Below are 22,956 nucleotides of genomic sequence, written 5' to 3'. Positions count from 1 at the left end.
CTAACTGCCCTGGTTAGCTTTAATTGTCAGTTTGACATTATCTGGAAAGGAATCTCAGGTGAGGATTTGTCTACATCAAATTGGGCTTGTTGGCATGTCTGTGGGAGATTGATTGTTACTTCGAGGAGGATGGCCCATCCCTTTGTGGGTGGCACTAACTGGATAGAACAGAGCTGAACATAATCCTACCAGTGAGCAAGCAGCATTCTCCATGAGTTTTTGCTGCACTTCTTTGGCTCTGAAATGATTTCCTTGGTCAGAGGTAATGCTGTGTGGGATAGCAAGTAGGTCTGTCTCAGGTTCCTACCTAGACTTCTCAATTATCTGATAACCCGAGCTCCATCCTCAGGATCCACATGGTGGAAGGAGAGAACTAACTGAAGGCTGCAAATTTCAGTGCCCCTGGTGTGCATGACCCCACCATGCATGATACTCCACCCATAAATAAATCTCATTTTAGAGATCAAAGAATGACCATATAAATTAATTCTAAGGCATGAAAAGAGTATTCTGGATTTGCAGGGTACTATGAAAAGACCAAATCTATGAATCCTGGAAGTAGAAGAATTCCATGCTTAAGACAGGAAATAGTTTCCATAAAATCACAGCAAAAAGTTTCCTAAATCTAGGAAAAGAAATATTCATATAGGTATAGGAGTCATTTAACCCCCCACCCCCACCCCAACAAGACCAGAAAAGAAGATTCTCTCACTGAAGTTGAAATACTAAGTGAGCCAGAGTGAAGTACCGAATTTTATATAAAGGCATGCTTTGAGGATAATACCACATCTCAACAGGACTTTAAAAGTCAAGAGGACTTAGAATGCTGTATTAACTTTTCTGTTTAGTTTTTTTTTTATGAATTTGTTTCAGTGTCTCAATTCTGTTTTAGTTCACATTTCTGTATTTATAGAATAATAATTGGTAATAAAACACTAGCTATTTCTTTGCCTTTTAACATTTTAATTCTAGTCCTTCTGTAAGGACTAGCTCCAATTCCACTGAGATCAGAATACATTTTTTCTTCTACTTAGTAGAAGAATTAAGCAGGAACTATTTGTCAAATTGGATTATTTATATGTTTCACATCTGTCATTTTGGGATTGTTGTATCTGGTTATTTTATCGTATTTGTGTTAGCTCAAGAATGAACGTATATTTAACTTATTTTTATCCTTTTTATAGTCCATAGAAAATGTCATTTAATTCAGTTGACACTAATAATCTACAACTGATTCTGATATTAATTTAAAAGGGAAAAAGCATGTTAGTAGTTTTGTAGTCTCACACAAAGGTTAATTTTTTTTAAAAAGATGGTTAAATATACACTAGTTCAAAATCCATGCTTAGATAATATTTGATTTAATATATAATAAACTTGTATATAGGGATTAACAACAAAATGTGGAAGTTAGGTTAATTGAAATATTAAATAATATTGTTACTTCCTCAGTAGTATAGCTATTAAGGGGTGATAATAAAAATATATAAGCACATGAGGGAAATGAGTATCAGGAAAGACTGACTTGGAAGGTAAGTACAGAAGTGCCCACAAGGGGGCGTGCTCACCCAGAGAAATTTGAGCAAGCACCTTTCCTGTTAGGGTGAAAAATGCCTTTTTTTACACATGTACTTCCAGGCCATGTCCCCCACATCCTGGGAAAGAATGAAACTTTACCACAGCAAGAATTCCTGTTCATTTCCTGGAACACGTTTATTTTGATGTGTGATTTTCCAACTGTGAACAAAGGTCTTATAGAATGAAAATTTGAATTACCTTGTAAACATAGGCAAGTTTATAATATTCTGAGCATCATTATTAATTACAAGTTTGTGAATGTTTTCTTTGGGGTGTATTGATAGCACTTTAGTTTTGTAAGCACTATCACCTTTTCTGTGAAGAAGTGTTAAGGTTCATAAAATACTTGCTGAATCATTAACCCTTTTAAAATACAGGTAGTATTTCATTTTCTGTTCATCTGTCTGTATGAGGGTTTCATCAGGAGGTCATATTGAGAAATGCACAGGCCTTGAGTGCATGCATGGCCTCATGTGATCTTCTGGTCTTCTTGTTCAGTACCTCTTATTTTTATACTCAGCATTATAGCCAGCAAACAATTGCTGAATATTCTTGTGTTTTAAAAACAAGCTTTAGTTAGTGAAGAAAGCATTTGGTGCTTAGGCCCTGCCTTTTACACATTTGGCTGTGGGGTATTAAACAGTAAATGGAAATCATGTCATTTGATATGTGCCAAGACAATGAAACACCAGTGAGAGCTACGGCCTGGATGCAGAAGTCCTACTGAGTTCCGCTGAGGTCCTCTTGGCAGGCTTAAGGAGAGAGAGGAATTGAAGCCGAGTGGAGGAAGTAAAAGTTGTAGGGTTTGCAGCCTGCAAGTGGAGGAGCTTGATTCAACCACAGGATCTGCGCAGGTATGAGGTGTTGGGCTGATTGCTAGTGTTGCTCCACTTCAGGGTAACCAAAACTGTCAAGTGCTGTCCAACCAAACTCTGCTGCTTACTTTTGTCTCCCTTGGGAATGTTAGCTGACCAAGTTAAATTGTCTGCAGAATTTAGCAAAATATAAAGGCCCTAGAGAAAGTAAGCCCACATCCGGAGGTGTTTTCCCCACCTCAGTGCTCTCTACTTCTATTTGATCTAACTGTACTTGGGACCAAATGAGGAGAATGTTTGGAAGTATGTGTGAATGGGCCTCATCCTAGGAATTATTTGCATTAATGTGGGCTTTTGAGTGTCGTAAGCCTCTGAAAACATCATTGAGGTTAGGTTGAAAGACATTTGATCCTCTAAGGTATATTGTTTATGTCCTAGAATGTAGTTTGCTCTTTGCTCATTGCTTTAGTTCTTTTGACTTATTTCTGTTTTCTAATAAGATTTTAATCTATTGGAGAACAAAAGGAGAAAGAGCATATGAACATTTTGCTTTTTACTTTTTAATATGCTAGTCTTTAGTTGTTAAATTTTTGTGAGTTTGAATACTTTCTGTTTTTGTGGTTATACTCATAATTAACTGGTCAAACAGATAGTGGTATGCTTTTAAAATCTCATGGCATATAAAGCAACTTATTAGTGTTTTATAAGTCAGTATAATTATTATTCTTCAATATGGAGAGGGTCCCATTTAAATCCAGGTTAATTGGTCCATCCTAATTGTTATAGTGTTTCTCTGGCAGGAATAAGATCCAGATTGTCTGTGTTACTTTCTAGTCCTTTATCTGTTATTCCCCACTGCTTTAAGACTCAGTTCAAAGGCCAGTGAAGTTCTGGCATTTAAAAGTGTAATTTTATCCAGAGAAAGTGAGGGTATGCCCAAAATGAAAGAAAGACCTATGTTCCAGGCTATGGCCAGGTGTTCCTTCAAAGAGCCAAATTGAACAACTAAATTGAAAAACGTTTCTCACTCTTATAAAGAGTTTGCTGCCATTTATTTAATTAACAAAGTTTCAGTTTGCTTATTTTTGTGTCTTTTAATCTTTCCAGGTACTGAATTCATATTCCATTAGTATGTGGCTGTCAGTGAAGAGGTATGATGCATGTGCCTCGATGAAATACCCCTTTCTTTTTTGGGTTTATTTCTCAGGTATTATTGATTAGAGCAAAGGATAGCCATCTTTCCAGTGGAGAAAACATAGTTGACTTTGATATGAGTATTACTTGTTAGAGCTTTTAGGATCTAAGAAATTTTGAAGTTAAAGAAAACTGAGTCAACAATGAGGAGAGTATGATCCAGTGTCAAATGACCTCAGAGGGTGAAAGGGCATTAAAGAGGATAAACACAACATTGAATGTAGGAATGTATGGTCAAAATCAATACATATATTTCTTTATAGATGAGAGGCATAATGCTTGATGGATAAATTTTAGAAGTTTATTTTGAACAGCAGACTAAAGGGCATGTAAAACTTCCTGAAATAAAGACCACTCTCATGAATTTGGACTTGAGTATAGTGAGTATGGAGGCAGCTTAAGATTCTCAGTAGGTCTTGTAAGGATGTGCTTTGGGGGCAGGTGTCACATAGATGGTGTGTAGAAGCATTGCATTTAGGGAAGATCTAAATGTAACTTTATCAGAAAATGTAACTCAATCAGTAACAAGAAAACCTGAACTAGCACCATACATGTAAATTGAACAAGATTCTGTTCCAGAGGCTACAAAGTAGAGTTATTGGTGAGGTTCCACTAAACTATTCATTTCATAGTATTTGTTATCTGTTGCTTTTAGGTACACAAGGGTTCAATAACCGCAAACTAGCCTAGAATAAACTAATGCATAGCGTTCTTGGAGTAGGAAGACAGAGTGTGGGATTAGGAGTTTAACGTGGGGAAGTCTCTGGGAAACGACTCAGGAAACCTTTTCTGGAGTGTTTGAGGCTATAGGATTTTAAGACGGGTGGGGGTGGGGGCATTTGAATTTATTATTAGAGAAAACCCATGCTGGTGTTGGAGAAGCTGTTGGGGGTGGGGGGAAGGGTTGGGCCTTTGCTGAGATTTCAGTAGCAGAGAAAATGGTTCATTTGGTTTACCTAGAAATGTTTTTGTTTTTGTTTTTTTTAAAACCCAGAACCAACTTTGCTTGATTTTTAATCTCTATATAGTGTTAATTTCTTCATTGATTTTTTTTCTCCCTCTTATCTCCAATTTCTTTTTTTAGATACTATGTTTAACCTGCTCTTTCTGACTTCTTTAATTGGCCATTTAATATTAGTTTTCCAAAATCAACATTGTATATATACATTTCCTTCCAAGCTCTATTTTTCTTGTATTGTTTTGCAAGTATTCTGCTGTCATCATTCATCATGCTTTTTTACTTTGTTTCCATTTAGTTTTATTTGATCTTCAAATTCTTCAGAAGTGTTTTATTTTTAATTTTCAAATTTTATTGATTCTTATGTTGTTTTATAGTCAGTGTGTATTTTTGATGTTGCTTCTTGAAATTTGTTGATTTATAGTTTAATGTATGATAACTTGTAAACATTCATGTGTGCTTTAAGGTGGTGTTTCCTGTGTAATTGCTGAGCACAGCTTATGAACACCTGTCATGTCCTGCTTTTAATGTGCTGTTCACATCTGTGTTTTACTGATTCCCCCCCCCCCTTATTTGACCTACTTATGATTGAAAGAAATTTGTTGAAATATCTCATTATGGATTATGGTTTGTTGATCGTTTTCTTTGTGATTTTTACTTTACCTAAGTTTAAAGTAACTTTACATACATTTTTAAGTACATGTGAATTTAGAATTATGTTATTTTCTCAGTGGATCTTTATTTTGAACATTTATCATATTCTCTTTATTTCTGCTAATGCTTTTTTTGTATGAAAAGTATGATATTAAAATACCTTCACTGTTTAGGTTGATATTTGCTCAATGTGTCTAAATCTTCTACCTGTTCTTTTATTTTTAACTTGTCTGTATCTTTAGTAATTTAAATATGTTGCTTATAACTAACATATACTCAGGGCTGGGGACAGAGCACACTGGTGTAACACATGCATAGCATGTGGGAAGCTCTGGATTCTGAACTCAGTACTGCAAACAAAAACAAACAAAATACAAAACTAAAAAAGAAAGCAAAAGCAAAAAAGACAGCAAGATTTAAAAAAATGCATTCTTAATAAAAATATTTTTAATACAATATTGCTTTTATTGAATATATAGATTTGCCATTTGACTTACTTCCTTGTTTTTACATTCATAATGTCCCTTCTTGGATTTTTTTCATCTTTTTTTTCTTCTTTCTTAGTGGAATTGGGACCTAAGGCCTTATTCATGTTAGGCACTGTTCTACCACTGGGCTATATGGCAACTTTTTTTGAAGTCTATCCTTTATTTATGCATTTATCCATTCATTCAGGAAGTACCTTAGAAATATCAATTGCTCGTTTGAGTGTTGACATGCATTAATGAAATACGCAAAAGTTCCTTTCCTTGTAAGTGTTATAGTCTTGTGGTAGAAATAGACAATTTAGGGGCTGGAGAGATGGCTTAGCAGGCTTTAAGAACACTGGTTGCCCTTCCAGATGACCTGGATTTGACTCCCAGGACCTACACAGCAGCTCAGAGCCGTCTTGTAACTGGAGGCTTTGGGGACCTGACTTTCTCTTCTGGCCTCTAGAGGCACCAGGCGTGCACATGGTGCACAGGCATACTTGCAGGCAAAACACACACACACTTAAAGTGGATAAATAAAATATTGAAAGGAAATAGTTTAAATTACAAGAAATAGTTTAAATAACTTGAAAAATAATATTATGCAGTTTAAATAAATCAAAAGTTAATATTTGGGATGATGATATTATACCATAGAAACAAGATGAAGTAGAACAAAGAAAGGGAAAAGACGTGAGTGTGTGGTAACTGGGTGGATGCCTGAGTCATCAAGACAGACTGCACTTTTATAGAGAATGACCTCAGGGTTTCTTTAAAGGAAGATCTCCTATTTGTATATTCACAAGTATAACTATTTAATTTTGCTTTTTAAAATATGGTTTTATTGGTTATCTAGTTAGATTTATATCTTATTTGCGGAAGACACTATGCCAACCAGTAACTTCTGGCAAAAAGGGTTTTTGGAAATCAGCCATTTCATTGTAAGTGATCTCCTCCTCCCCAGCCTCATTCCTGTCCATTTTTGGTAAGTTCCTAGACTTCTGGGTTCTTTGTTCCATCATCAGTTCTGGAACATTTGGGTCATTTTCTCATTAATTTTTTTCCCCCTTTACTATACCCATTGTTCTGAGTTAGACATAGATTAGACATTGTTTTGTTTGTATTTCCTCCTATTTTTAAAATTTTTAAAAATTTCCATAGTATCCTTTACTCTTTTGCTTATAATTGCTATAAAGTGTGTATTAAGTATATCTTAAACACATGGAAATAGGAAAAGTTGAAAAAGTTGATTTATTTTTAAGGTAGTACATCTGAAGTGTACAATTCAATGAATCTTGACATATGTGTATAATCATTTAGCCCATAAAGAAAATTTCCATTACTTGATATACTTTCCTCATGCTTCTTAGTTACTGTCCCTTGGACTGAAGGCACTTCTCAGTTGCTTTCCTCATATCTTGACTGTTCCAAAACTTCACAAAACAAATGGAAACATCATTGCTGTTTTGTATCTTGGGTCTCCTTCTCTGCCTATGTCTGAAACATACTGTTATGTGTGTTATTAATTCCAGTTGCTGAGCTGTCCTCTGCTATTGGTGACATCATAATTTGTCTACATATTTTCTTGTTGACATTTGAGTGATTGCAGCCTTTGGCTCTTGCAGATAAAAACAGTCTGAATAGCCTTGGCAAGCCTTTCTGTGATAGTACTTTGCTTTCTCTGTGATAAATACTTAGGGGTTTAGTTGCTGTGCCATGCTAGGTTTATACCTCATATAGGATTTTAGAATTTGATTTAGAATTAGAAGTATAATCAGCATTTATTCTACACAAGTAGGAAGTCAACATGGATGTGTTCATTATTAAATGTTTAAAATGATTTCGTAGTTTTTGTAAGACAGAGTCTTGCTGTGTAGCCAGGCAAGATTCAAACTACAGTCTTCCTTCCTTAGCCTATTGAGTGCTGGGATGGCAGGTGCTACCACAGTCAGCTCTGCACTAATAATACTTGATGTCCTTGAGATGTGCTTTATCAATGTTTTGATAAGTATAATTTATGATCTAATTTATATTATCCTCACGAGTTTGTCAAAATTATCATATACATAGACATTTTTTTTCAGCTCTCAGTATTTTAGGTCTACTGCCCTTAACCAATGGCTTATTGTAGCTAGAATTTTCCTGCCTTGCCCATAGTCTGGACAAATCTTTGTCACCCACCAGTTCCACAGCCGCTCAGACTCAACCAAGTAAACACAGAGACTTATATTGCTTACAAACTGTATGGCCATGGTAGACTTCTTGCTAACTGTTCTTATAGCTTAAATTAATCCATTTCCATAAATCTATACCTTGCCACGTGGCTCGTGGCTTACTGGTGTTTTCACATGCTGCTTGTCATGGTGGTGGCTGCCTTCCTGTTCTTTCTTTTCTTGTCTCTGTTAGTCCCGCCTATACTTCCTGCGTAGGCACTGGCCAATCAGTGTTTTATTTATTGACCAATCAAAGCAGTTTGACATACAGGCCATCCCACAGCAGCTTGCTACCCATATATATTAAGTATTGTTAAATAGCATATGAGTAAAAACAAAAGGGATTTAAAGTTGTATTAAATAACTTTTGTTGAGAGAGAAAGCTCCACAGATAGAGGAGCTTATGTACAGGCCTGATTATTTGAGTTTAACTTTGAATTCTACAAGCTAGCAGGAGAGAAACCACTCCTAAGGATTTTCCTTCGACTTCCACACTGGCATGTGTTCACTTTTCTAGTGTTTTTCTATGATTACCTGTCTAGTAACCTATGCTCTATTTTATGAATATATTCATTGGCTCTACTATATTTATTTACACATGCTCATTGGACATGTACATTGAGGCTCTTGAATTGCTTAATTTTACAGAGAAAAAAGGCCCACAGAATTTATTTATTTTTTTAAATTTATTTTATTTTACAATACTATTCAGTTCTACATAACAGCCACAGATTTCCTTGTTCTTCCCCTTCCTGTCCCCCTCCCCTTCCCCCCAGCCCACCCCCCTTTCCCACCACCTCCAGATCAAGGCCACCCCCGAGGACTGAGATCGACCTGATAGACTCAGTCCAGGCAGGTCCAGTCCCTTCCTCCCAGATTGAGCCAAGTGTCCCTGTATAAGTCCCAGGTTTCAAACAGCTATCTCATTCAGGGAGCCCAGGACCTGGTACCACTGCCTAGAAGCCTCCCAAACAGATCAAGCCAATCAACTGTCTCACCTATTCAGAGGGCCTGATCCAGTTGGAGGCCCCTCAGTCTTTGGTTCATAGTTCATGTGTTATTTGTCCCTGTGCTTTATCCAACCTTGGTTTCAACAATTCTCGCTCATATAAACCCTCCTCTTTCTCGCTAATTAGACTCCCAGCGCTCCACCCGGGGCCTAGCCGTGGATGTCTGCATCCAGATTCCTCAGTACTTGGATGGGGTTTCTGGCACAACTATTAGGGTGTTTGGCCATCCCATGACCAGAGTAGGTCATTCCTGGCTGTCTCTCGGCCATTGCCAGCAGTCTTTTGTGGGGGTAAGCCCACAGAATTTATTATTTGAAATATTTAACACCATGATTAAAACCACTGCATTTCTACTTTTAAAGTTTTTAAACATTTTTATTAGCTCTTTGAAAATTTCCTTCAATTTATTTTGATCATATTCACCCCTCTCCCTACTCCTTTCAGATCCACTCTCCCCTTCTCACCCAACTGTGTGTGTGTGTGTGTGTGTGTGTGTGTGTGTGTGTGTTTAACCCATCAATGTCAGTTTATGCTGCCCCTGTACACTTGGGTATGTGGCCATCCGCTGGAATGTGGTTCACTTATTAGGGGTCATAGCCTTAAAGAAAACTAACTTTCCCTAAGCAGTTATCAATTGCCAGTAGCCCCTCAATGAGGAGTAGGGATTTCATGACCACCTCCCCTCTTTCTGGGATTCTGCCTGTCTTGAGCATGTGCAGGTCACGTGCATGCTGTTACAGTGGCTGTAGGTCCATATGTGCAACTGCTCTTGTGTTCAGAAAATACTATTTCCTTGTAGTCATCTACTACCTCTGGTTCATATAGTCTTTCTGCCTCCTCTTATGAAGTGACTCCTGAGCTTTGGTTGGAGGATTGTTACATATGTCTCATTTAGTTCTGAGCATTTCATAGCTTCCATTTTCTGCATCTTGACCAAACATGGTCATCATCTTCTGCAAACAGAAGCTTCTGATAAAGGTTGAGAGATGCACTAATCTATGTATATAAAGATAAGTAATTTGGAGTCAGTTTAATATTGTATTCATTTATCAGAATAATGGTGGCAGGTTCTGCTCTAGGTCCTATGACCTGTCTAACCCTGATATCTCAGGTCTGATAATGGTGCCAGGTATGGGTTTCAAATTATGGAGCAGACCTTAAATTCTATCAGAAAGTGGTTGATTAGTCTCATGATATTCATGCCGCTATTGTACCACTGGGTTTATCTTGCCAGGACAGTTACTACTGTAGTTTGCAGGGTTCACAGCTGGGTAAGATTGAGGATTACTTTCCTATTCTGGTAATGTAACAAATACCTTTCAACACCATGAGAGCCGGCCAATAGTGATGAAGTTTCCAGGTCAGTACCAGGATGATTTCTCCAAATTCTATGTCTCAAATATATAGTGTCTTCAGCAAAAGAAGATAACCAATTTCATTGGCAATTTCCTATAATGTTTGGTGTTCTGTGGGACCTCACTGGCCAACAGTTTTAAAAGGGCTAGCCCATTTCTGACTGTAGGCTTTTTATTTATTAGCCTGTAGTGTCTAGTAGGGAGAGTGTTTTTTGCTCCATCTATTCATTCATGCTCATTACTGTTCTATTCACAATAGCCAGGGAATGGTAACAATATAGATGTCCATCAACTGATGAATAGATAGTAAAAATGGCACACATTTACACAGTGGAGTATTATTCAGCTGTTAAGAGAAATGAAAATATGAAATTCCTAGGTAAATGGGTGGATATGGAAACAGTTATTTTCAGTGAGGTAACCCAAACCTGGAAAGACAGATTTTGCATGTTTTTCTCATTTGTGGATGCTAGCTTTGAATTTTCAGATATGTGTGTTCCATTTGGAATTCCCATGGAGGTCAGTAAGGGTTAGTAAGGGGCCATTGTGGTGTTATTGTGTTGCCCAAAGTATTGTGTACCCTAATAAACTTATCTGGGGTCAGAGAACAGAAAAGCTACTAGATACTTAGGGTAGGCAGTGGTAGCACACGTCTTTAATCCTAGTATTCCAGAGGCAGAAATCCATCTGTTCAAGGATACAGCCAAGTATGGTGACTCACGCCTTTAATCCTAGAAAGCAAGCCTTTAATCCCAGGGAGTGGTGGTAGAAAGCAGAAAGGTATATAAGGCATGAAGACCAGAAACTAGAAGCATTTGGCTGGTTAAACTTTTGGCTGGTTAAGCTTTTAGGTTTTGAGCAGCACAGTTCAGCTGAGAGCCATTCGGATATGAGGACACAGAGGCTTCCAGTCTGAGGAAACAAGATCAGCTGAGAATTTGGCCAGGTGAGGTTAGCTGTGGCTTGTTCTGCTTCTCTGATCTTCCAGCGTTTACCCCAATAACTGGCCTCAGGTTTGATTTTATTAATAAGAACTTTTAAGATTCCTGCTACAGGCCATTGGGGTTAGGGCTTTCAAGAGAGGACAGAACGAATACAGTGGTAGAAAGGGTTCCAGTGAGAAGAGTGGAACATGAAGGCTTAAATGTGGTGGGTTATGGGAGGGGAGGGGAGAAGAGGGAATTCACAGAGTGATAACCAGCAGTGAAAACCTTTATAAAAGTCCCTAGGAAATCTACTACTATCTAAGGTTCCTAAAAAATATACACATGTGTATAAAAGGAGTTTAAATGGAGTTACTTTTTTAAATAAAATATTTTTTATTTTTTGAGAATTTTATACAATACATACAACGTATTTTGATCATATTCACCACCCTCCAGTTCTGCACATAACTCCTTCTGTATCCATCTCCCCAACTTCATGTCTCTCTGTATTGGTCTGTCTGTCTGCCTGTAACCCACTGAGTCCAAGTTGTGCTGCCCTTAGACGGATGTGTGTAGGGCCATCCATTGGAGCATGGTTGGCCTCCCAAGGACCACATCCCTGTAGAAAACTGATTTCACCCTCTTTTCTAGCAGCTCTCATTGGTTAGTTAGTAGCTTTTTACCTAGTTCTAATTGCCCAGAGCATTAGACAGAGATCCTATCTTTTGGAAAACATTGTCCTTTGTACCTTTGAGAATTTGTAATTCTCAAGGCAATCTTGTGGACCTTCCCTGTGGTATGAATTTGTAATTGACATTATAATCCATGTAATATGAAATCCCATTACCTAAGGGGAAACACACTTTACCTAATATATTTTAAGTTGAAAATTTCCAACTTTTGTTGAATAATTTAGGAAATAGAGTTTTATATACTATACAACTCTATTTGTGTCCTAAATGTTTATATCAATTTACATGGTAGTGCATAGACATTTAATCCATCTCAGTTAAAGGGAGAAGGGATTATTTAGCACTGGAGTTCTTGTCTACAATTTATAAAAATCATTGTTTATAGTTTTGGCAGCAGAAGATAGTTTTCTTTTCTTCTCTGTCCTTCTCCTTTCATGTTTGGATCAAACCAAGTGCCTCATGCATGCTGATTATGTGCTGTTCCACTGAGCTAGACCCAGCTCAGAGGATGCCTTCTGCAAAGAAAAGGGAAAGATCTTTCTATGCCCAGACTTTTCCTTGGTTCTGACCAGTCTTCATATGTGAAGGTAGATAATTTAGACTTTGTTCACATCAAAGTCAATTTACAGTATTCTACTCCACAGTGGCCACTGTTAGAGGCTGGTTTGTGGGGGGCAAACATTGAATGAGGATTGGATCTTCTATGACCAGAACCATCCATCTTTCCCAGATACTCAAAGATGGTAAAGCTAATATTGATGATGGCTCAGCATTAAGGGTATCTGTTGCTCTTTCAGAGGACCCAGGTTTGGTTCTCAGTACCCTCCTGGTGTCTCACAACTATCTGTAACTCAAGTTCCAAGGGATCCCGTGCCTTCTGACCTCTGTGGGAACCAGGCATATATGTGACACATGCATTCATGCAGGAAAAATGCTTAGGCACATAATTTAATCTAAAAAATAAGAAAACCTTATGATGGTCATCTTGTAGGGCACAGAAACTTTTCTTTCCACATGGGGAAGCTTTTATTAGCCAATATGCTGCTCTTAGATCTAATAATTATCATTGGAGAGCTTAGTGTATTTTAACTGTTGCCTTGATTGACTGTCGCCTTCATTTTTATTATTAGGTTAATTCCATGGCATACCAACTTTCAGATACATGAATAAACTTCAGACTTATTCTTGTAGCTAGCTTGATATTTGAGTAATATTGAGTTGATAGTTCAGTAATTTTGTTCAAATGTAAGACAGTTTTAATTCTAATGAGACAAGTGATTGATAAGTGGTGTCTTTTATTAGAATGTTTCAGAACTAGAGAACCAGGCTAGAGGTGTAATTTTCTGGTGAGACCCCCCCCCCCCCCCCCAGAGATTTATTACCTTTAAAGTAGTTTACACATGTCACTTCCATTAATTCTCATGATAACTATGTAAAAGTTGTCTCCATCTTAGAGTGGGGAAAACTAGAATTACTGTCAGAAGGTTGATTTTAGTTTTTTTCATAATACTGGTGTGTTTTCTGCCAAATTCATATACATGTCTTTATTCTGAGAAAAAAGCAACAAAACAACCTATAGTTTATGGAGTTATTTTCTAGTCACAGTTTTATCAGAAGAGTAACGTGAATAGCCTGCTTCAGTCAGGGACAATAGGTGCATGTGTATCTGTGTGGTACATGCATTTTTAAGTATTTATGGGGTGTAAGAGTGTAATTGTAGCTCTGTATAGTAACAGTGATTGTGTATTTTAACCTGAGATTTCATTCCCATACAAATGAGCTCTGTGAGATTATTATGCCAAAATACCAATATTTGTCTTTCACTCAATTTATCTACACTTCATAAAATCCTTAAATATTACTTCATTATCTTAAAATTTGCTTTGCAGTATATGAAGTCTGTGGAATGGATTTTTAATATTTATGAAGTAGTTCTGATTTTTGCAGGTGTTGTAGACTCTTAGGAATATAGAGCTTAATTTAGAACAGAATGCTCTTTTCTGCATTTTTCATTTTTAAAATCACATTACAGTAAATCTATCTGTGTGATCCAGCTATACTGACATTGTTTTTTATATCTTTCTGTAGTGTTTTGGTTAGGCAGAAAAGTTCTCCTAGTTTATAGTATCCCAGTTATAATGCAAGGATAGCTACTGCAGATAATAATTGTGTGTTACTGTATTTATGTCATGCTTCCCCCTGTAAAATTCTTATCCTATAGAATGCTTAGGTCATATCAGCACTGCAGTTTTTTAAAACAACACAACAAAATGCAAACAACTAATAAATACCCTTATAAAATAGATTTTAAGACCTGAGAGTTTAGCCATATAGTAGAATATTGCCTTATATGATGAGAAAATTAGTAATCTTCTGGCCTAGGAAGGATGTGGATTAAAAGAAATTTAAGCACTTTTGCCATGCTGCATGCACGTGTGCATACTCCAGAATGCATGCTCATGAATGTGCACATGCACACATACACACAGACATAGACTCATGTGATAAGTGTGGATGTAATCCATATGTTAATTATCTAGATTCTACCATACATGTTAAAATATATATTTGTGTTAAAACATCATGCTGTATACTGTAAATATAGGTTTTTGTCACTTGTCAGAAGAGGGAAAGAACCTATCCTCAAATGTTAGAGGGTGCAATAGGAGAACTATAATTTGCTTATTCATCAGAAGTTGTCTTTATCAAGCTGTCAAAGCCTTACTTTATGTTGTATCTGGTCTGAGAACCAACAAAGTATGTATAGATTTCCAGATCTGTACAATAATGGCACACAGTGCTGCTATATATCCCTCAAAAAATAGTATTGCCAAGGCAATCTCAAAATAAAAGGAGTATTCTTTCTTGATTTTATGTCAACTTAACTGTTAAGAAAAGTTGAGTCTATTCATTTGTGTACGAGTTGTCTGTTGTAAAAAATAACCCAAAGCACTTTTGTCAGATTAGTACTTGAATACACTTGGTAGTATGCCTGTGGTAGCATGTAAGTGGTGATATGCTGCCAGCTGGGTAAACAGGATAGAATACACATCTTATTGTAGTAGATGTTACTCTCAGCTAGTTTAAGTTTCTCCTTCACCAGTGTTGTGCCTGTATAGTTCAGCTGCTGATAGCCCCATGGAATGCTTGTTTTTCAAAGCAGGGTTTGTAGACCAGTGTCAGTGTTACCTATATGACATAGTCTTGGCTAGTTCCTGGGTTACTTCATAGGAATCTTTACTTAAACAGATTCTCTTAGTGATTTGTGTGTGTATTAAAGCTCGAGAAGCCCCGCTGTAGAACACAAAAGACTTGTAATTTGGACACTTTTGTCATTGAGGTTACAAAGTTAAAAAAATTTAGAGATGGTTTATAAGAACACTAAACATGTTCACCTTAAAAGCTCCCTTTATGGTTTGGCTGATGATAGCCCCATGGAATGCTACCAGACCTTGTTTTTAAGTGCATTTTGGTTTATTTCTATATTTTGATTCTCAATCTTATTGAGCAAAGAAGATAAATGGTGCAAAGAAACAAAACCATTGCTGTTAAATCTAGTTAGTGGCAGCCTCTGGCATCACATAAAATCAGCTCTTCAGAAAAGGAGAAAGACCTGCTCAGACACTGGGTATGCAGACTGTATAATCACCACTGGGCTTTTATGCACACAAGGAATGCAGATATACTTAAAGTATAAGTAGATGCTCAGTGAATGGATAAACAAGGACTATAGCCCTACCCAGGGAGTTGATGGTCAAGCCTGAAACTTTTCTTGAAACTTATGCTCCTGCCTGTGAGCACAACTATATTATTCTGGGATGTGACCATGTAGTTCTCTTGGCTGCTTTTCCTTCAAGTGTGGCTATGTGATTAGATGTATATACTTACTTCATCCCTATGAACCTCTTCTGCCAACGTCAGAATTGTCAGCCATTTGTTTCATTGCACTTGAGAGTGTTAGGACTCTGAACAATAAGTAGAAGCATGTAACTGCTTCCTGTTACCATATTTAAATAAAAATTTTGTGACACATTTTACCTCTCACCTCCCAATTTAATTTAGAAAAAAAGCTTTTTAAAAAAGATTTATTTATTTATTTATTTATTTATTTATTTATTTATTTATTTATTTATTTATTAATTAATTATACATATTCTGCCTGCATATATACCTGCAGGCCAGAAGAGGGCACCAGATCTCATTGCAGATGGCTGTGAGCCACCATGTGGTTGCTGAGAATTGAAGTCAGGACCTCTGGAAGAGCAGTCAGTGCTCTTAACCACTGAGCCATCTCTCCAGCCTGAAAGTTTTTGTTTGAGTTTTATTTCTGATATTTGAAAGCGTCCTTTAGCTACTTAGGTAGGAGCTCATGGACATTTTTGTGATGCCTTTATGTGTCACTTTATCTCTTAGTGCACCGAGGGTACAAATGAAGTTTTGCTCAAGAGTCTGAGTGTCAAGCCACAGTGGTTGGGTAGCTAGCTACTCTTGTGAACCTGGGGTTGTGCTTGGTTCTTTCATTCATGCCAGGGGTTTGGGATACAGTTTGATAACCTTGCCATAGCCTAAGAATACTACCATGACTGCTATTGACCTAACAATGTACACTAACCTTCCTTTTTAATATATGGTAAGGGAATTTTCTCCATGCCTCCTTTAATTCTGTTCTTATCTAGTACTTTGTCCTTTTGCCGTGGATGACCGGGAAACCTTTGTGGTAGGAGACAGTTGCTATTAATTACTAAATTTTAAATGCCTTAAACATGTGGGTCTGGTGAGAAGGCACAGAGACACAAAGATGCCTTCTAGTAGCACAGTTTTCTGTCACCAGTTGCCAAGCATATTAATAATAGCAGAAAAGGGATCATGTCATACTGTTTCTCTTATGGGCTTGATGGGAAAATGATAATGTCGTGCACTACAAGATGGCAAATGCCATTCTCCCTTTCTGAATTATTATTCATTCTTGGAAGTCTGTATGTAATCTATTTTAAAAACATGAATGTTAGCATTTAATGGCTCATTTAGATTGCAGGTCTTTTCACCCACAAATTCTCATTTATTTAATTATTGAGATTAAGAGGAAAACAATAAAATAATAAAGAAATGAATTATAACTGTTGCATTTAAAGATTAATTCATATTTTTTTGTGTTGTGATTATACTGTACCCTCTGTGTAGTCATGTCTAGATTCTTCACATGAGGCCTGGTAAACACTGTGCCTGCTGGGCTGTCATGTCTAGGTGTCTTGTGCCAGACCTGGTAAACACTGCTCACTGGGCTGTCATGTCTAGGTGTCTTGTGCCAGACCTGGTAAACACTGTGCTCACTGGGCTGTCATGTCTAGGTGTCTTGTGCCAGGCTTGGTGGAGACTCATGTCTCTTTTGTTCCACAGGAAAACGACTCAGGCACTTTGGACACAGTGGGTGCTGTGGTCGTCGATCATGAAGGGAATGTTGCTGCTGCTGTCTCCAGTGGAGGTTTGGCCTTGAAACATCCAGGGAGAGTTGGGCAGGTAAGGATTTGTGGGTTACTTAATCTCCTTTTCAAAATGAAATCAGGTCTTGTCTAAGTACAACCATTAAACAACTAGGAATGATTTTTCCTTAGGAACAATAAAAATCCTTGTTCTTGAACATTTACTTTTTATAGCTCAAGAACAAAATTATTTTTCAGTCTTAGTTCTTTAAAGAGCCATCTCCTGGTGACAGGGCTCTTGCTGATCTTTATAACCAGTAACCCCAGCTTCCCTGCTCTCAGCAGCCTGAGTGTCACAGGCCTTTGTAGCAGATATTTAATAATTGTATATTGATGTACATCTTCCTTAGTAAATATAACTTTGTAGGAGCAAACACTCCCTGACTATATTGCCCATTGCTATAAATATGAACATTGTTTTAGAGTAACACTTTTCATTCCCTTCACTCAAGTGACAGTGGCATTTTGGCATTCCATGGCTCTCTGATTTTAGAGAGTAGATAGTAATTTTGGTCACCCCATATCTCAGCCAAGTATCTAGTAAATGAAGAGACTCTAATTTATGTGAAGTTTTCTTATTCTGAGTTCTCTTGCAGAGCTTTTTTTCAACATGCCTTCCTCACCTTCAATCTTTACTTCTGTCCTGAAAATGAAATCTAAGAATGAATTTGATATGCCAAGGGTGGTGGGTATTATGACCTGATTTTACACATTTCTTATGATCTTAGTAAATATTTGTGAATCAAGATACTCCTCTGTAGTTTTTTAAAGAGGTTATGAAGATTTTATTTAAAACTCCATGTTTGACTCTTGTCTTCCATGTGAAATGAAGCTCACTGTGTTGTATGTCCCTAACATTTGGAGAACAGTCAATGTCACTGTTAGTTCGGTCATAGTCGCTAGTGATTGCTTGGAGCAGACTGACTTGTAGAAGATATCGTTGCAAAGCTCCCAGTGATAGTCCCCAATCAACCCTGAATGTGGATAGATTCTGCACTATAGTTCTATACTAGTAGGGTGTGAGTGGTAATAGTAACTGATTTTGTGTTCCTTTTTGCCTACAATGTAGAGAATTTATGGAGAGTGATTACTTACCATATGTATAGTGCTTTAAATGCATTATAAAAGCCTTTGTTCACTTATATTTTTCCATATTATGGAACTGTATATTTATCAGGTTTGGAGTAAGAAAATCAAACTTTCTAAGTCAGGTTTGGATGTCCTCGTAGAGAAGATACATAAAGCCAACAGAGTTGCCTCCATTACTTTGTAATCTCTTGACTTTCTCATTTTTTATTTGTTTTGGGTAGTAAAGTAATAGCAGCACATTAACAAGGTACTGCATCCAGAAGTCTTGAAGCCATTCTGTCACCACAAATGGGACTTCTGTGAAATTTATGCATTGATTCGTTCTACTTGACTTCTTTAGAAATAAACCATTGTGAGAGCTAAAAAGTCATCAAAACATGTGGAGTAAAGGAGTCAAAGTGCTTAGAGGAAAACACAGTTGCTTAGTTGTATGAAGTTGTTGGGTCCAGGAGACATCATGAACCTGGAGATATAAAGCATCAAATGAGAGATGAAGAAAACTATGAAGCATAAAAGCATGTTCTTTCAAAGGCTAACTAAAAACAAGCAGAAATGAGATACATTTCAATGTATTGTAAATGTTCAAATGAATGATTTTTTTTAAATTAGCATACCTGCTATAGATATTTAATAGGAACACAGGTTGTAAAATTTAATTTAAACTGGGTTTACTTGTTTTAGTATGTAACCATTACAGTTAACAGTTGGGATATGAGAAAGGAATTAATAGACTTTACTAGTTGTAGTTGGAGTTTTCTCCAGTGCTGCCCAGCCCCCACAGACCCCGCAACCACTTATAAAATAATCACCTAGAAGCTTATATTAATTAAACTGCTCGGCCATTAGCTCAGGCCTACCACTGACTAGCTCTTACACTTAAACTCAGCCCATTTCTCTTAATCTGTATGTTGCTACATGTTCCGTGGCGTTACCTATTGCTTTTACATGCTGCTCCCTGGACGGCAGGCTGGTGTCTCCTTACCCAGCCTTCTTCTACCAGGCATTTCCTTCTCTCCTTGTCCCGCCTACACTATCCTTCCTGCCTGGCTACTGGCCAATCAGCATTTTATTTATGGATCAGTCATAGCAACATATATTCACAGCATACAGGACATCCCACAGCACTTCCCCTCTTCTGTTAGTTAGCAAATTCTGAAGATCAAATGCTATAGTGCTTACCAAGTTCTAGAAGATTGACATAACACATTTAAATTGCACATCATACTTCCTAGAAATGAACTATAGCTGTCATTGGTTATATATTTGCAGTTTTCAACACATGCATTCATTCACATGATCCCTTGACAACAATATGAAGTAAGTGTTTTTATTATTCTTTGTTTTTTGTGGCATGAGGTATTAAACTCAGGGCCTGTGTATTCTAGGCAAGCACTCAGAGCTGTACTCTTTGCCATCACTTTTGTCTTTTTTGAGACAGCCTTACTAAGTTGTCTTGGCTGACGATGAACTTGCTCTGTATTCCAGGCTTGCCTTGCACTTGTGATCCTCCTGCCTAAGCTGCCAAGCAGCTGGGATTATAGGTCTTCCACAACAATTGTTTGCCACATTATTATGCTCATTCTATTGGAAACAATAGTCCTGAGACAGTTAAGTAATATATCATTTATATAAGCTGCTATTTTTTTTTTTCCTTTTTTTTTTCTTTTTTTTTCTTTTTTTTCGAGACAGGGTTTCTCTGTGTAGCTTTGCGCCTTTCCTGGAACTCACTTGGTAGCCCAGGCTGGCCTCGAACTCACAAAGATCCGCCTGCCTCTGCCTCCCAAGTGCTGGGATTAAAGGCGTGCGCCACCACCGCCCGGCATAAGCTGCTATTTTTATTATATATAACACCTTTAAAACAATTTTACTTCCAAAAACATAGGAAGCCTTTAAACATTTTAAAAAGGTATACATTTTACTCACAGAAGTGAATAATAGAGGTTCAAACTCTGTAATATTATTACTGTATTTTTGTTACTATCTCATCCTAACTAATTTCAGAAGGTTAAGAAGTAAGACAGCCTGAGGCCATGGAATTAAGAGTAGATATTATAAAAGGAATTTTCTTAAAGGAAGGAAAAAAGGGGGAGCAATACTGTGCATCCTTTCTTAGGAAGGTATCTTCCCCAGGCTTTCTGAGAGGTGCCCTTCCTCCTCCTCCTCCTCCTCCTTGTCCCCCTTCCCCCCTCCTCCTCCTTCCTTTTCCTCTTCCTCCTCCTTCTTCCCCTTTCTCTTCCTTCTCCTCCTCCTTCCCCTTCCTCCTCCTTCTCCTTCTCCTCCCCCATCCCCCTTGGTGCAGAGCTTTTTGCAGTTCCTACTGAGCCCCAAGGGAGGCAGGGAGACTGCCTGAAGCAGAAGTCCTCAGAGCCTGGGAGCAGCTCCAAGGCCTGGGTAGGTTGTCCTCTCCCAGGGCTTCACCAGATGCTGAGTCAGATGCTCCAGAAACCAGAGTTCTTATCTGTAAATTCCTCAGAAAATTCAGCCTTTCTCTAATTTGAGAATACTTATTTTTAATCTTTTTTTTCTTATTTTATTGAGAATAGATGCCTTTCTCACATAATGTATCCTGATTGTTGTTTCTGTCTACTCCACCCAGTTCTTCCCTACCTTCCCTCCCTGAGCTCAGAGGAGAGGGATTTGATGAGGCCATCCCATTTAGGACTGAGTTGAGGACCCTTATTTTTAAGGTTCCTCATTGATTTCAAGAGCCGGCAGAGCGACTGGCTGACAAACTATGAAAGGGAAAGGTTTTTAGGGGTTGGAAAAATTGCTGATGGGACTAAAGCAACTTTCTTGTGCTGTTTTTTAAGAACTTTTAGATTGTTAGAATACAGAACGCACTTGCTAGTGTTTTGCATTTGTATGTGTGTTGTGTGTGTATGTGTCTGCATGTGTGTGGGTACCTGGTGAGCATGTATGTATGTGTACAGGCTTGAAATTGATGTTGAAAGTTTTCCTTGATTGGTCTCCACTTTATTTACTGAGGAAGGGTCACTCACTGAACTTGGGGCTTTCTGGTTCTAGCTGGTCAAGCTAGCCAACTTGCCCCAGAGATCTCGAATCTCTAATTCTGGGATTACAGGTGACTGCCATGCCTGCCCGGCTTTCTGTGTAGGTTTGGGGATCCAAATTCTGGTCCTTATAATTTCATGACAAGTGCTTTATACGTTGAGCCAGGTCTCAGGCTCTATTAATTTTTTGAATGACATATAATGTCTATACATATTTTTGTGGCATAATATGGTTTGGTTTATGTCCATGTTGATTTATTAATGTTATCAGCTACTGGGGAAAGCAGACAGGGAAAGGTTATTCAAAGATACAGTTAGATAGGAAGAATAAATCTGATGTCCCCGTCATAGCAGAGTGAGAGTATGGTTAACAGTAATGCATTGCATATCTACAGATATAGCCTTGAGAGTTTGAAAAACATTGTTTGCATAGTTTTTATGCAATCTCTGCTGTTATGAACAATTTTTTACTTTATTTTCCCTGTGTGTGCATTCAAGTGTCCATGTGTGTGCACAAGAAGACAACTCCTGCTATGATTCTTCAGTTATCCCCTTGTTTTCTGTCCACCCTGTTTTCTTGAGGTGGGCTCTCTCTTATTTTCATTTTTAATTAAATAGGTTTCATTATGACACTTTATACATAGTTTGTTTTGTTCTCTATTTTGTGTATTGTTACTAAACTGAGTTTTTTTGATGGATATGACTTTTATCTCATATTGAAAACAGTGAGTATTATATGTGTCTGTTTTCTGTTTTCCTAGGCTGCTCTTTATGGATGTGGCTGCTGGGCTGAAAATACTGGAGCTCATAACCCCTACTCCACAGCTGTGAGTACCTCAGGTATTTGCTGCTTTCATGGCCATTTTTCATAGCTACAATCTGTCAGTCATTTAATAATTAAACATTTATTTTATTTATTTATGAGAATGAAGGGAAACATTTATGAGAGTGTTGATGCATGAAAAACATCATTAATATTTGGGAGGTTTTAAAGATTGTTTAGTTTCCAATTATAAACGCTTTGTAACATTTATCAGTAAAACTCTGATATTAAGTGTCTTTTAATTCTATTTTATTTAATGACCCATGATAGTTACATTCACATCACAAGTGATGTCAAAGCAGTGAGGCATTTCAGAAATTACCATTTAATCTCGAGTCAAATGTTGACATAAAACTCACATCATGTGCTTCAGAATGTATAGCCTATGGCATTTCCTCATACTATCCTTTTAATAAAATACAGAACTGTCTTTGTATGCATATTAAGAAAGTTTATAATTTAGTATTGATTGAAATAGAATGAGCATGTGTGATGTGGTATGTGTATGAGCATGCACATGTATGTATGTTGATGTGTCCCTGTGCTGTGAGGATGGGAAATAGGGGTAAGGGAAATTTAATGGGTAGAATAATAATCTATTTCAGTTTTTTGTAATACTGATACCACATATACTTGAAGCTTTTTCTCTTTATGTGGTGATATTACTGGTAGACAAGGTCAGTGATAG

The 22,956-nt window shown here is 37.4% G+C and overlaps 1 protein-coding gene across 12 annotated transcripts in view; it reads left to right on the top strand.

Annotated features, from left to right (window-relative positions):
• The window catches only part of Tasp1 (taspase 1), a 255,934-nt gene that overhangs the window by 96,630 nt on the left and 136,348 nt on the right, over positions 1 to 22,956 (top strand). For 8 of the 12 annotated variants that reach the window (XR_013050795.1, XM_006983677.4, XM_042276335.2 and 5 more), the window contains 2 exons: positions 17,263 to 17,382; positions 22,207 to 22,285. Coding sequence is in view for 7 of the 12 variants with exons in the window: in XM_006983677.4 (XP_006983739.1) it covers positions 17,263 to 17,382; positions 22,207 to 22,285 (199 nt within the window). In the remaining 5 variants the exon portion in view is untranslated. Of the gene's footprint in view, positions 1 to 3,500; positions 3,545 to 17,262; positions 17,383 to 22,206; positions 22,286 to 22,956 lie in introns of those variants that run through there. The other 4 variants (XR_013050794.1, XR_006071506.2, XR_001579049.3 and 1 more) reach the window with 4 other exon arrangements.

Source organism: Peromyscus maniculatus, chromosome 4, assembly GCF_049852395.1.
Source record: "Peromyscus maniculatus bairdii isolate BWxNUB_F1_BW_parent chromosome 4, HU_Pman_BW_mat_3.1, whole genome shotgun sequence".
Classification (NCBI taxonomy): Eukaryota; Metazoa; Chordata; class Mammalia; order Rodentia; family Cricetidae; genus Peromyscus; species Peromyscus maniculatus.
Note: the sequence above shows the minus strand (reverse complement) of the source record. Positions and strands in the feature narration are given on the sequence as shown.